Raw genomic sequence first — 12364 nt, forward strand, 5'->3', positions numbered from 1 at the left:
ATGTAAGAGGTTTTCAGTAATGCATATGAATGAATTTCACTAAGGTTGATAAGTGTTTTAACTAGTGTATGTAAGAGGTTTTTCAGTTATGCCTGTCTTCTGATTACTAACCCTTTAAGTAATCAGAAGACTAACAGAAGACAGAATAATATCACGCTGTTGTAGTCTAGAGGTGGGCAATATGACAAAAATATCATATCACGATTTTTTTTCCAGGGAAAAAAAAAATCACGATTCATGATTTTAATCACGATTCTTTGTCATGTTGGTTTTACTATTTTGCGAGTTGTCAGTGCAGTTAAACTAATTTCCCCATTTTAAAAACAAAGCCTTATAAGGTAACAAAATATAAAATAAAAAAAGAATGGCAGACATTTAGGCCAAAGTGGGCAAAGATAAAAAAATCACAATGTGAACAAATACAAATAATATACAAATAAAACAAAGTGCTTTAATTTTCAGATACAGTAGATGTATTTAACAGTATTAAATTATATATCGATTCTTATTAAAGCAACTGTATTAAAGTTCTTCAGTCAAGAGCAGCGAGTGATTTTTCACTTTGTGTTTTGTTGTTTTATTAACATTCACAGGGGTTAAAGCAAAAAAAAATCCTGAGCCTGAACTTTTTTCCGGGGGTTGGGGGTTGCGGGGGTGAACACATACACAGGGTTATTTGACAAACAAAAAAAGAAAATGATTTTCCTTGAAACTTACTAGTAACCTATCTGCCATTGCCGTTAGCCCTTGACAGGCTCAGACTACAGAGATGACCTACAATCTAAAACATGACATTTCTGAAATTATTTTGTTCAAAAGAAATAATGGTAAATGAAATACTAGGAAATGAATATAAAATAGGAAATATACAAAGACAGTTTACTACAGAAAACTACAGTTCAGTTCAAATAACAACAACAAAAACATTAAAATGTTCCAAGAACTGGTAACTTAAACAGGGTTCGTACAGATACTGCAAAATAAAATTTTGCATTTTTTTTTCTTTTTGCACTACTTTTTCGGTTTTCAAGGACTAAAATCAGATCTCACTTATCAATGTTGTTATTATCTTTCAAATTCTAATAAATAAACTAATAAAACAAAATGGCATATACAGTCTTTACTGGTAAATTACTGTCAAGAGATCATGTGTGAACAAGACCTTTTAAAAAAATCCCAGTAAATTTGTTCTGCCCAGGGATGATTTTCATTTTAGGGGGGCTCAGCCCCCAATGAGGGTAATAATAAAAAATAATAATAAATATATAAAAAGATAATAAAAATTTACTAATAGGGATGGTTTACTAAACTTAATGCAGTATTCCACTGTATTGCTTAGATAGGTATAACATTTGAGTACTGAATAAGCCTTCCTGATCTCACACACACCTGTTTACTGTAGTTACAAACACAACATTTTACTGTTTGCTTTTCTAGTACAACCCTCTTTCTTTAGCTCAAGTATGCAAACCTCTTTGCACATGCACTGTAATATGTATTATATTGAAAGTTAAATTTTCAAATGAAAATGGCAACGTGATCGTTTCATAAAGTATGCGGTTTCATTTTTGCTGGAGGAAACAGCTGTAGTGTGATGAGGAAACGCAGCTAAATTTTACAGTAGATGGGGAACCGATTGCTCCCCCATGATATTTTGTAAACTGTATTTACAAAGCTCCGCTGCTTTTTTAATAGCTTTTCTATGTAAATATGACGCTGGATGGAAATCTTTGACCATTGCGCCTCGCAGCTTTTTCAATCTGTCGCGCTCGAGACCCAGGCTTCTTTTCCATTCATCAGCCGCGACTCTGCAATTGGATACTATTATGCGCGTCTCGTGTTTATAAGAGCAAAAACTTCTGATTGGCTAGTAATGTTAGTTTGGTAGAGTGAAAGCTGTGTTCCTCTCATACATTGGTAGGCGAACTCATACATGATATCAACAAGTATTTTTAAATGTAGGACGACTATCTTTTTTTCCCGCAGCCAAACGCCGCACGGTGCAGCCCTGCATTCAAGGGATAGTTTATCCAAAAATGAAAATTCTCTCATCATTTACTCACTCTCAAGCTGTTTTAAACCTGAATGAGTTTCTTTCTTCTTGTTTGGCCTTCCAAAAGAGGACGATATCTGCTTCGTCATGCCTTGAGCTGATCCGTGCTGGTCACTGAGGAAATACATCAACTTGATGCTGTGGATTGCCGGATCGAAGCGGAGTCCAGCCCAGGGTCGTCACATGTGGTTGCCACAAGCCCGCCGGCCGCACCGTTCTCAAGCCCACTGGCCTCCGCTCACTCTAGCCCCTGGCCTCTGCTCACTCTAGGCCGCCGTGTGTGACGCTCTGTGTTTCGTTGTGAAAGCGAAATTTTGTTTGGGTAATTATGTCCCCACTGGATGCAACAAATGCCTCTTTATAATTGGTTTTATTGGTGTTGTCTCGTCGCGCCAGGACACGGCATCACAGTATGTTAACGGGTGTAACATTTCCGTCACACGCTTGAGGTATTCGGCCAATCACAACACACTGGATAGCTGGCCAATCAGAGCACACCTCGCTTTTCAGACCGATGAGCTTTGTAAAAATCGACGCATTTCAGAAAGGCGGGGCATAGAGGAGAAACAATAATGTGAATTATGTGGAAATAATGTGTTTTTTGAGTCTTAAACCGCATAAACACATTGCATTACACCAAATACACAGCATAATGTTCTTTTTAGCAACGTCATATGACCCTTTTAACAATATTAGTGCAATCAGACATGAAAGAAAACTTAGTCCAGTAATCAGACACTGTTTAACAGGCTTTTTAGTGTGCACGCGCTTCAGGTGTAGGCTACGCGTTTAAAAAAAAAAAAGCGCATGCCAGAACAGCACGTGAATTAAATGTTTAACCGGCAAAGCTATAAAAGCAGAGACAAACAATATACTTTTTGGATTGCAAATAAGTGCAGTGTCCTATGAGTGTAACACTGCTGCTGAGATAACATTTGATGTGAATGTATGTCGCATTGTACAGTATTCAGATGGAGGCGGCAGAACTGCAACTTATAGAATGTGCGCTGTAGCACGATACTACGATATTTCTTCAATAGCAGATCGTGGATATATTTGAATCATCCACAATCAAAAATCATGATATCACAAACCCCCAGTGTGGACTGTTTTCTTCAGGTAATTGTAGAAGAAATAAAAAGCACTGAATATCAATTGGCACAATGCAAGACTTACACTTGTGCATTCAAAACAAAGCATGCACAGTACACAATACAACACACTCACATTTTGCGTGAAAACATCAGTTTGTCCACTCTCAAGCATGGATTCTAGCTCTTCATCTGTCACATTGTTACCAGCTGTAACAGAAACCACATTCACATTAGTTTTATTTATCTTGTAGAAATAATGCAAAAGAAAGCTATGTTGCACTGACTAATACTGCAGTAGTCTTGGACTTGTACTGACGCCTAGCATTGTGGATCATACAAATGGAAACTCTAAAATGAGGGGGAAAAAATTACATGGTGCACATTTAAAAAGGCTATTATGAGAGACCTGTGTGATAATGCTAGTATTATCAATAGACTAAAGCAAGACCGAAAAAGCACATACTGATTTTGAGTTGTCTTTGTATCCTCTCCACATTTCTGTCTCTGTATTGGGCTTGAATTGTATCATAGTGACCCATCACTTCCAGAAATTCACGGGACAAAACACCATGCTTTTAAAGGATGTTGAGGAAAAAAGGGAGGAGCAGATTATTCTGAGCCAAAACAATGTACATGTACAATTCATGTATTATATTTACAAATATTTATAATATACGCATTAAAAAGCAACTGACCTGGGTTCTCCGCATTCTAACGTTTATTGGAATATATTTGTCTTCACCTTCAGATTTCTTAGGTCCAATGCCTGTGACAAATGTATTGTTTAATTTTTCACATCCAGTAGGTCCAGCGGAAAACGTTCAATAACAACCACCTATGTTTATTTATCAGTCTCACTTTTTAACTTCCTTTGGATCTGGCTGGCCATGACTTTGATGTCTTCTCTGAAGGACTGCAGTTCCTTTTTCATACCTATTGGCAAGGAGATTTTTTAAATATATTTATTGATTTAAACATTTTGTTGGATCATAAAACTTAAACGGAAAAACAAATCTCCATGAAGAACCATTTTTTATTTCATAGGAATGTGTTGAAATATAAAAATACCCAAACCTAAGCTGAGCAACTCACTTTCCTCTGGAAGTGCGACTCCTAACACCGTTTTCTGTTTGTTCTCCAATTCAGACACCTTCTTTTTAATTGTCTCAAGTCCCTCTCGAATCTCTTGAACCTATATAGAAAAAAGTAGGGTATTATTAAGTTTGATTCAGAAAACACTGCGATCCTAACCCACACAATTAAATTCTGCAAATTTTTATTCATGGTGAGCAATTGATGCCACAAGGTCACAAGTATTTGTGAGTTTGGAGGTAGTGACTCATTTCTGGAGCTGTTTACACAACAACCCCACAATTCCCTAATAATGCATGTAAACCTTTTTAAAGAAAGCCTCATTTTCTTTCTCTTCGTTTGCCGAGCTCCCAGAGCCGGGCTGTATCATGAGAGCTGTGGTTTCTTCATCTTCATCTGAGGCATCAGCAGTCTAGTAAGAAGAGAAGAAAAAAGTACACATTAAGAATTTGTTATACGTTTGAAATATTTATTTATAAACTGTTTAATTCACTTACTCGTGTGTTACAAATGAGGGGAAAAGTGTCAAGACTAAGTTAAGAGCACATCGTTTTGTGGGAAGAAACAGGGCTATAAACGGATGTGATATTAAACTTTTCTTCTTGAGGGTGTGAAATATCCAACGGTTAACTAACAGTGCTAAATATGACTGAAATGAGTTCCATTTCAACAGTCATTTATAAATCTTTGGGCTGAAAAAAAAAATCACTGAATCAACTGCAAACATTCTCGGCTGCTAGTTTGTTTGTAGACTAAATAGAGTTACACCCCACCTACACTGCAATACTATAGCGATGGTAGTGCAGAAGGGTGTTAGCTTCCAATTTGTGGGATTTGACTGATGATTTTTTTTTTAATAATCGCTATAAAGACACATAAATAGTCACAGAGCAGCATACTGCGAGCCGTGCGAATATGTGAAAGCGTAAATAAATCACAGTTGCAGCTGTGGGTACAGTATCCGCGGGTTAGCCCGTTAGCACGCTAGCCGGTTTCCTGAGTGCACTGCCCTACTTTATACTCACATTGCCCAATTCTTTGGTCCGGTCCCGCATTCTCGTTGTATCTTATATCCAACTCAGATGAAAAGTTCCTGTCTTAAGAGGCGTAGCTCATCTGTCTGCAAACTCAAATTTGCAAAACTCAAAACCGAAAAGAGGGAGTTTCCATTCAAAGTCACATTTCACGCCACCCAACTTCCACAAATAACTTTCAGAGCAGATTGTTGATGGGCGCTGAGGTGCCTAAATTACGATATAAAAATAATACGGATGAACTTCAGTTATGCATGGAGTTCAAAATGGGGCGATGTAGATGTATGCGAAATTGTCGCTTTCTTCTTCTGTTTTAGTTTGCAGAGGTATGAAAAACGATCAAGGCTTTTACTGCCCCCCGCTGGAATGATATATAGGCCTACTATGTTTATGATTTCACTATGGCGAAATATAATATTCCACTCGGATCTCAAATATCTCAATAAGAAAGCAAAAGCGTAATGAAGGTCTGTAAGATGGTGAATGTAACTTTATGAAGAGTAACTGTATAATATAGCCTTATATAAATTCAATCGGTTTTTATTTAACAAGGAATGTCAATCTTTGTTTTTTCATGTAAACAAAGGAAATGAAAATATCTAGCTAAATTATTTACTTGGAGAACAGGCAATTGAAATGAACAATTAAAGAGAGATTAAATACAAAATAAATTCATGCATGTCTAATTGTAGAATCATAATTAGTACAACTGATAAATGATCTACTGTACATTGTAATTTGTGGATAATAGCAAAAATCTAAAGTTCATTAAAATGACTGCAAGAACATTCAAATCTTAAATGAACGCTAAGTTTCCCTTTTTGAAAGGACAGAAAATACTGATGAATGACGCTCATTCACAAGCCAGTTTGCCATCAAAGGAAGACAGAGTGATGGCAAATGCCTGGAGAGCACATATGGGAAAGCTGTAGTCCATGGAAAACACATCTTCAGCTACCCGCCCAAACTGCATCACAATGTAGTCCACTGGAGAGAGATATTCACTGATATTAGAATTAGGAATTGTAATATTTTTGTATATGATATAATATAGCAACTACAAATACAAAATGAGTAAAAAGAATAGCTCACCATTATCTAGATGGACAATTTGAAAGTTTTTCACAGATGCCTGAGTAACTCGGCCATGAAAATTCAGCACATATGACTGAGTTTGCTCATTCCAGCTGGGTGATTTATTTACAAGGGTGACAAGATTCTCTTTGTTTCCATTCTCATATCGGGTGAGCAGAGACTCCAGCTCCTGGGACATGCAAAAGAGATTTCATTTTCATTATATATAAATATATATATATAAAACAGCTGATTTAATCAGTGAACCAAACACATAATTCGATTTAATCTGAGTGAAGTGTGACAAAAATTTCCAAGACATAAAAAACACTACCATTCAAAGGTTTGGAGTCAGTTTTTTTCCTACATTTATAGAGAAAGAGCGCATTAAATTGGTCAGATGTTACATTAAAAGAATACAAAAGAATTCTATTTCAAATAAATGCTGTTCTTTTGATCATTATATTCATCAAAAAAATCTTTAAAATAAATGTATTTCAGTTTCCCAAAAAACATTAAGCAGCACAACACTGATAATGATAAAAAAAAACACGTTTCTTCAGCATCAAATCAGCATATCAGAATAATTTTTTTGAAGGATCATGTAACATTGAAGACTGGAGAATTTGGCTGCTGAGAATTTAGCTTTGACATCGCATTAATGAATTACATTTTAAAACATATTACAACAACAACAACAAAAGTTATTTACTAATTACAATACAATTATTAATTGTAATAAAATTTCACAATGTTACAATTTTCACTCTATTTCTGATCAAATAAATGCAGCCTTGGCACATGAGAGACTTCTTTCAAAAACATAAAAAAATACTTTTTGAATGGTAATATATATCAAAAAGAAGAAACGTAATATTGCGACTGATTATCAAAAAAAAAAAGTGATCAACAACATAATACTCACACTTTTTGGTTGAATAACAACTCTCTCATCATTCTCATGCATACCAGGAATAATTACTGTCATTTTTCTAGGTCCTTTGAAACCCAAAACATTTTTCTCCTGTGTGACAGTAAAGAACAAAGTAAGATTTTTTTGCAATTAAAACATAATAAATGTGTGTGTATATATATATATATATACAGTATATACTAAAGACATCTAAAGAAAAAACAGCACAAAGTCAGCATCTTACATAACATATTGCTGCTAGCTCTTGTCGCAGCGTATCCGTTTCTTTAATGAATGGTTTCCTTTCTGGATTCTCGCCATTATCATACACGGTGAATTTAGTCCCCAAGACATTTGATCTGAGGAGACAAATTACACATTTTAGCATGGGCAGAATTGCAAACAATATTTGTGATAAGGCACTGTAATGGTACTGACCTTAGTTTGCCTATGTAGCTCTCAGTATCTCTGGATAAATCGGTAGGATCGATTGATATCAAATAATTCGAGGTTGTGCACTTCTTTCTTTTCCTGCCAGCCATCAGAAAGACCTGCCCATTCGAAACATTGGACAAGAGAACAATGATATGTTAAGCAATGAAAAAGATATTATTTCTCATATTTTTCTCATTATTATTCACACTTCTGCTAACCCTTTTCCCATCCTCCTTTTCCATATGGAGGTAATATGTGGGAAAGATGCCTTTCTCCACTCCCCTCCTGTCTCTGGTGATCCTGCACTGAATAGTCACATCTCTTGGAGCAGGACACATGGCAAACTGTTCCAGATCCTCCAAAGACATCGGAGAGGACTGGACAAGAAAGAAAAAAGATCAGGGTTATTGTATTAACTTCAACTAAACCTAAAACCATAAAAAAAATGTCATTTTCTTTGCTTGAAATAATAAAATCAAATCAAATCAAATACAAAAAAATAAACTTTTAGTTTAAGTTCAAGTACTAAATAACTAAATCTAAATAAACGAAGAACTAAACCTATAGAGACATGTTTAACTCATAAAAAGGGCAAAACAAAATTACTTATTAGCTTTCAAATTAAAATGGAAAATTAAACTGTATACATAATATATGCTTACACTCACACACACACACACACACACACACACACAGTGTATATAACACTACACAAATGAATTTAGACTACATCTTACTTTTCCCATGTCCAAAGATTCACTATCAGAGGAAGGCTCCTTATAGTTTGAGTTTAAAGAAGCAATAGTGTCATCATTTTTTGCTCCTTTTTTAGACTTCTTTGATGTATTTTTAGCTTCCCTCTTTTTGTCCTCCTCCTCTTTGTCCTCTTTTTCTTCCTCACTGTCACTGAGATGACATCTCACTACAACGACAGAAAACTAATATTACCAATCAGGCCAGATCAAAAGAAACCATCATGAAACAAAAAGGTTCATATGAAGTCATTTTTTTATCACGAGATTTTATACTTGGTTTGGGATGTTGTTTTTTCTTTGGTGTTGGAGGGACGGGGCTCTTTGTCCAGTCTTTTGTTTCATCCTCGCTCTCTGGTTCAGGTTTTTTCTCTTCATTAATGTTGATTTCCACAACTGAATCGGTCTGAATTGCTGGAAAATACCCCGAGTTGGAATGTTAACAATGCCAATGTTTCCTGTTTATGGATGAGGCACTGGGCTGTGTGACAGGAAATGGCCTTTAACTTGTATCATGCCTAACAATGGAGACACATCTCCAGTACACTTACAAGACTGTTCCTCTGTCTTCACTTTCTCCTTAGATTTGTTTGTCTTAGCCTTCTTCTTCACTGTTTTTTTCTCTTTCCCCTCATTTTCCTCCACGTCTAATGCAGGTTTGGCCTCAAGTACTAGAATGTGCAATTCAACAAAACGTAAAGGCATATCACGCGAAGGCAGATGCAAAAGTTATCATTGAAAATAGAAAATCAAGCATTGCGTTAGTTCTGGCAGGTCACGTTAGTCAAGCTCGCATCAGCTGACTCTCAGCTGATCCCATCAACCTACGGGAATATGACACCTATCTAAGCATTCATATATAAGGTCCCGCAGTAGTATCAGCAGTTTTCACATTGCTCAATAGCTAATTAACCTCCTCCATCCCCAACTCCTCCTCTGTCAGTCGGGATTCAGCCTTCTGATTCTTCTTTGAATCAGACTAATTCTAAAATGTATACATAACATTATTGAACTTTAACGATATCTGCAATACATTTATGTTGGTTCTGTTCTGTTTACCCTGGGGGGGTTATCGCTGCTCTCCCTGCTCTCATCCATGTTAAGCTGCATGGATGCGCAGGGAGTTCTTGCCCAGAACGAAAACATACCGCCAATCCAAACTGTATACTAATTGTCAATCATCTTTGACGATAGTGGTCCTGACAGAAAAACACTTACATTTTGTTTGCCCTTTTTTAACACCCTTCTTCTTAGTTTTCTTTCCATCTGCCTGGCCTTCTGTGTCTAAAGTGCATTTAGCACTGTGCTGTGGACTGATCTCTAGATCGATTCTCTTAGTGATGACCGGAACAGATTGAGCAACCTCTTCAGAAGCCTCTTCTGTCCTGGATGAAATGGTCAGCTCTCCTAAACAAATCTCTTCCACCGTGTTTTCGTAAATCTGCTCAGGCTGTGTGTCTGACAATAAATAGGCAGGGTGTTATTTTCTGTAAAAATAATGACTAATAAATAACATTATGCGTTAACAATAAAACAAAGTAAGTGATTACAAACCACTGAGGGAAATGTTGCTCTGAGATTGGCTTATCAATAAAGCTGTATCGTCAGACTCAGCTTTCTGTTTGCGAGTCTTGGGACGGATGTCATGATTCGCTGTGATCATCCGGGCATCTGCCCTTCTTCTTTGTTGTTTCTTGATTAAAAGCGAATGCTATGAGAATTAACATGATATGAACTGCTGTTAAACATCAGATATCAGACGATGGGGAAGTTGTGGCCTAATGGTTAGAGAGTCGGACTTGTAACCCAAAGTTTGCGGGTTCGAGTCTCACAAAGAGTGGGGGAACAAGTGAATGTACAGCACTCTCCCCAATACCACGACTGAGGTGCCCTTGAGCAAGATACCGAACCCCCAACTGCTCCCCGGGCGCCACAGCAAAAATGGCTGCCCACTGCTCTGGGTGTTTGTTCACGGTGTGTGCGTGTTCACTGCTGTGTGTGTGCACTTTGGATGGGATAAATGCAGAGCACTAATTCCGACCATACTTGGCCACATGTCACTTCACATATATAACTACCCAGTAATGCCATTAGATCCACAAAACCTAATGAAGCAGAACATCTAGAGATCTGCTTTTACCTTTTGCATGACTATAATGTCAAAGGTAAAATAATATTGAAAGAAAACCCTACTGATAAAATATGCAACACAAAAGTATAAGTAAATGTCTAATCAAAAGACATTCACTTACCTGATTGTCCAGCTTCTGTTGTCGGACCTCTGTGTCCTCCATTTCTTGTGTTGGAAAATAACAAATATCAACATTTTGGCAGTATACAAATAATCCACTATGTTTTTATTGTCATAAACTCACCAGCCAGAATGCACGCTCAAGTCAGCTATCAAACCGATGTCTCATTGTCCCTGTCTGTCTCTGCACAGCTCCATATGACATCCCCACCTGCATGCAACAGAAGCTAAAGAAGATTACAGCGGATAAAGTTCTTACACGCAACACTCCACTGAGACGCCATGTAGAATAGATCCTTCATCATTACTAACATCAGACAGTATTTCACAACTGAAAACAGCACCAGTGTCACAATATTAAGATACTGGTAGTATAATACCAGAAACTACTATATATTTCTGCACCTTCCAGTCAAAATAAGCATTTTATGCAAGTCTGTTATGCAAGACTAACCATTGTTTATTAAGACACTGGTCGATTTTAAGATTTTGCTTCTTTAACTTGTCTATTTTCAGGCTATCTTTAATAGATGTTTTCGCTGAATGAGTTTTTGTCTCATGCACTTACTCAAAAATCTCAACTTAAAGGGATAGTTCACCCAAAAATGAAAATTTTGTCATCATTTACTCACCCTCATGTCGTTCCAAACCTGACTTGCTTTCTTATGTTGAACACAAACGATCAAACAGTTGATGGTTGCCATTGACTTCCATAGTATTTTTTTTCCTACCATGGAAGTCAATGGCAACCACCAACTGTTTGATTACCAGCAATCTTCAAAATATCTTCTTTTGTGTTCAACATAAAAAAGCAACTCATACAGGTTTGGAACGACATGAGGGTGAGTAAATGATGACAAAATTGTCATTTTTGGGTGAACTATCCCTTTAAGCAGCACTTACCACAAACTTTCCAGTTTTATTCTTATTTATATTCTTAAGGTTTGTTAATGTATCACTTGCCTGATTTATGTAACATTTTACACAAAAAATTCCTTTTATTTATTTATTTATCTATATATCTATCTATTTATTTAATTATTTCAATTAATGGAGTAATATAAAGACACATCCAAAATTCCCTCTTTAAAACCTTTAACTCTAATACAGTAATAACATTAAACAAGGATTTTGAACCTTTATTAACTTTTCAGGCCAGTTGCAAAATAGTCTTACAAGTTAGTCTCTTTTTTTTTTCTTTATGACTGGTTATAACTTTAAGTCGGTTACATAGAAATTTGAATCCAAAGAATATGATTGATTACCCCTTGGCTAACTGCTAGTTTCTTTCTTTTTTTTCTTTTTTCCCCCCAAAAACAAACATACAGAGATACTTGGCTAACAGCTAGTTGGTCAGTCTAGTTCTTAACAGATGATAAGTTTATGCAACTTCCCCCAGATTTCAGGAAATAATTGATAATAATAGGCTACATATTTAATTAGTGAATGCCTCAGTTGCATATATAAACATAACATTACAGAAAAATTGTAATACAAAACAACTAATGTTCTTTGACACGGGAAAGTACGTTATCTATTAGTTAAAATGTTTACCATATTCTCCTGTGGTATTTTGCCTTAATGTAGTCTACAGAGAATACCTATTGTATTTTTGTTAGAGGGAAAAGATAAGCAATACATATTGGCTGTGTCTCAAAACCTACAG

The 12364-nt window shown here is 36.2% G+C and overlaps 2 protein-coding genes across 6 annotated transcripts in view; both read right to left on the bottom strand.

The window, feature by feature from the left end:
* The window catches only part of LOC107584077 (syntaxin-4-like), a 14752-nt gene extending 9000 nt beyond the window's left edge, over positions 1-5752 (bottom strand). For 3 of the 5 annotated variants that reach the window (XM_016270493.1, XM_016270492.1, XM_016270494.1), the window contains exons 1-7: positions 5265-5750; positions 4544-4651; positions 4240-4339; positions 4006-4080; positions 3843-3913; positions 3611-3719; positions 3281-3354 (exon numbers count right to left, since the gene is read on the bottom strand). In XM_016270493.1, the coding sequence (XP_016125979.1) occupies positions 3281-3354; positions 3611-3719; positions 3843-3913; positions 4006-4080; positions 4240-4339; positions 4544-4651; positions 5265-5294 (567 nt within the window). In that variant the 5' untranslated portion in view covers positions 5295-5750. Of the gene's footprint in view, positions 1-3280; positions 3355-3610; positions 3720-3842; positions 3914-4005; positions 4081-4239; positions 4340-4543; positions 4652-5264 lie in introns of all 5 variants that reach the window. The other 2 variants (XM_016270491.1, XM_016270490.1) reach the window with 1 other exon arrangement.
* Positions 5753-5929: 177 nt separating this feature from the next.
* Positions 5930-11352, bottom strand: LOC107584081 (tubby protein homolog). Its single transcript, XM_016270498.1, has 14 exons — positions 11331-11352; positions 10823-10909; positions 10700-10743; positions 10002-10158; positions 9666-9905; positions 8999-9118; positions 8724-8861; positions 8433-8617; positions 7914-8072; positions 7699-7811; positions 7505-7619; positions 7273-7371; positions 6366-6537; positions 5930-6260 (listed from the first exon to the last, which is right to left on the bottom strand). The coding sequence occupies exons 3-14, from the start codon at positions 10739-10741 to the stop codon at positions 6127-6129; spliced, it is 1674 nt and encodes a 557-aa protein (XP_016125984.1). The 5' UTR covers positions 10742-10743; positions 10823-10909; positions 11331-11352; the 3' UTR covers positions 5930-6126.
* Between the last annotated feature and the right edge of the window lie 1012 nt (positions 11353-12364).

Source organism: Sinocyclocheilus grahami, unplaced genomic scaffold (assembly GCF_001515645.1).
Source record: "Sinocyclocheilus grahami isolate Dianchi unplaced genomic scaffold, SAMN03320097.WGS_v1.1 scaffold57.1, whole genome shotgun sequence".
In the NCBI taxonomy this organism is placed as follows: domain Eukaryota; kingdom Metazoa; phylum Chordata; class Actinopteri; order Cypriniformes; family Cyprinidae; genus Sinocyclocheilus; species Sinocyclocheilus grahami.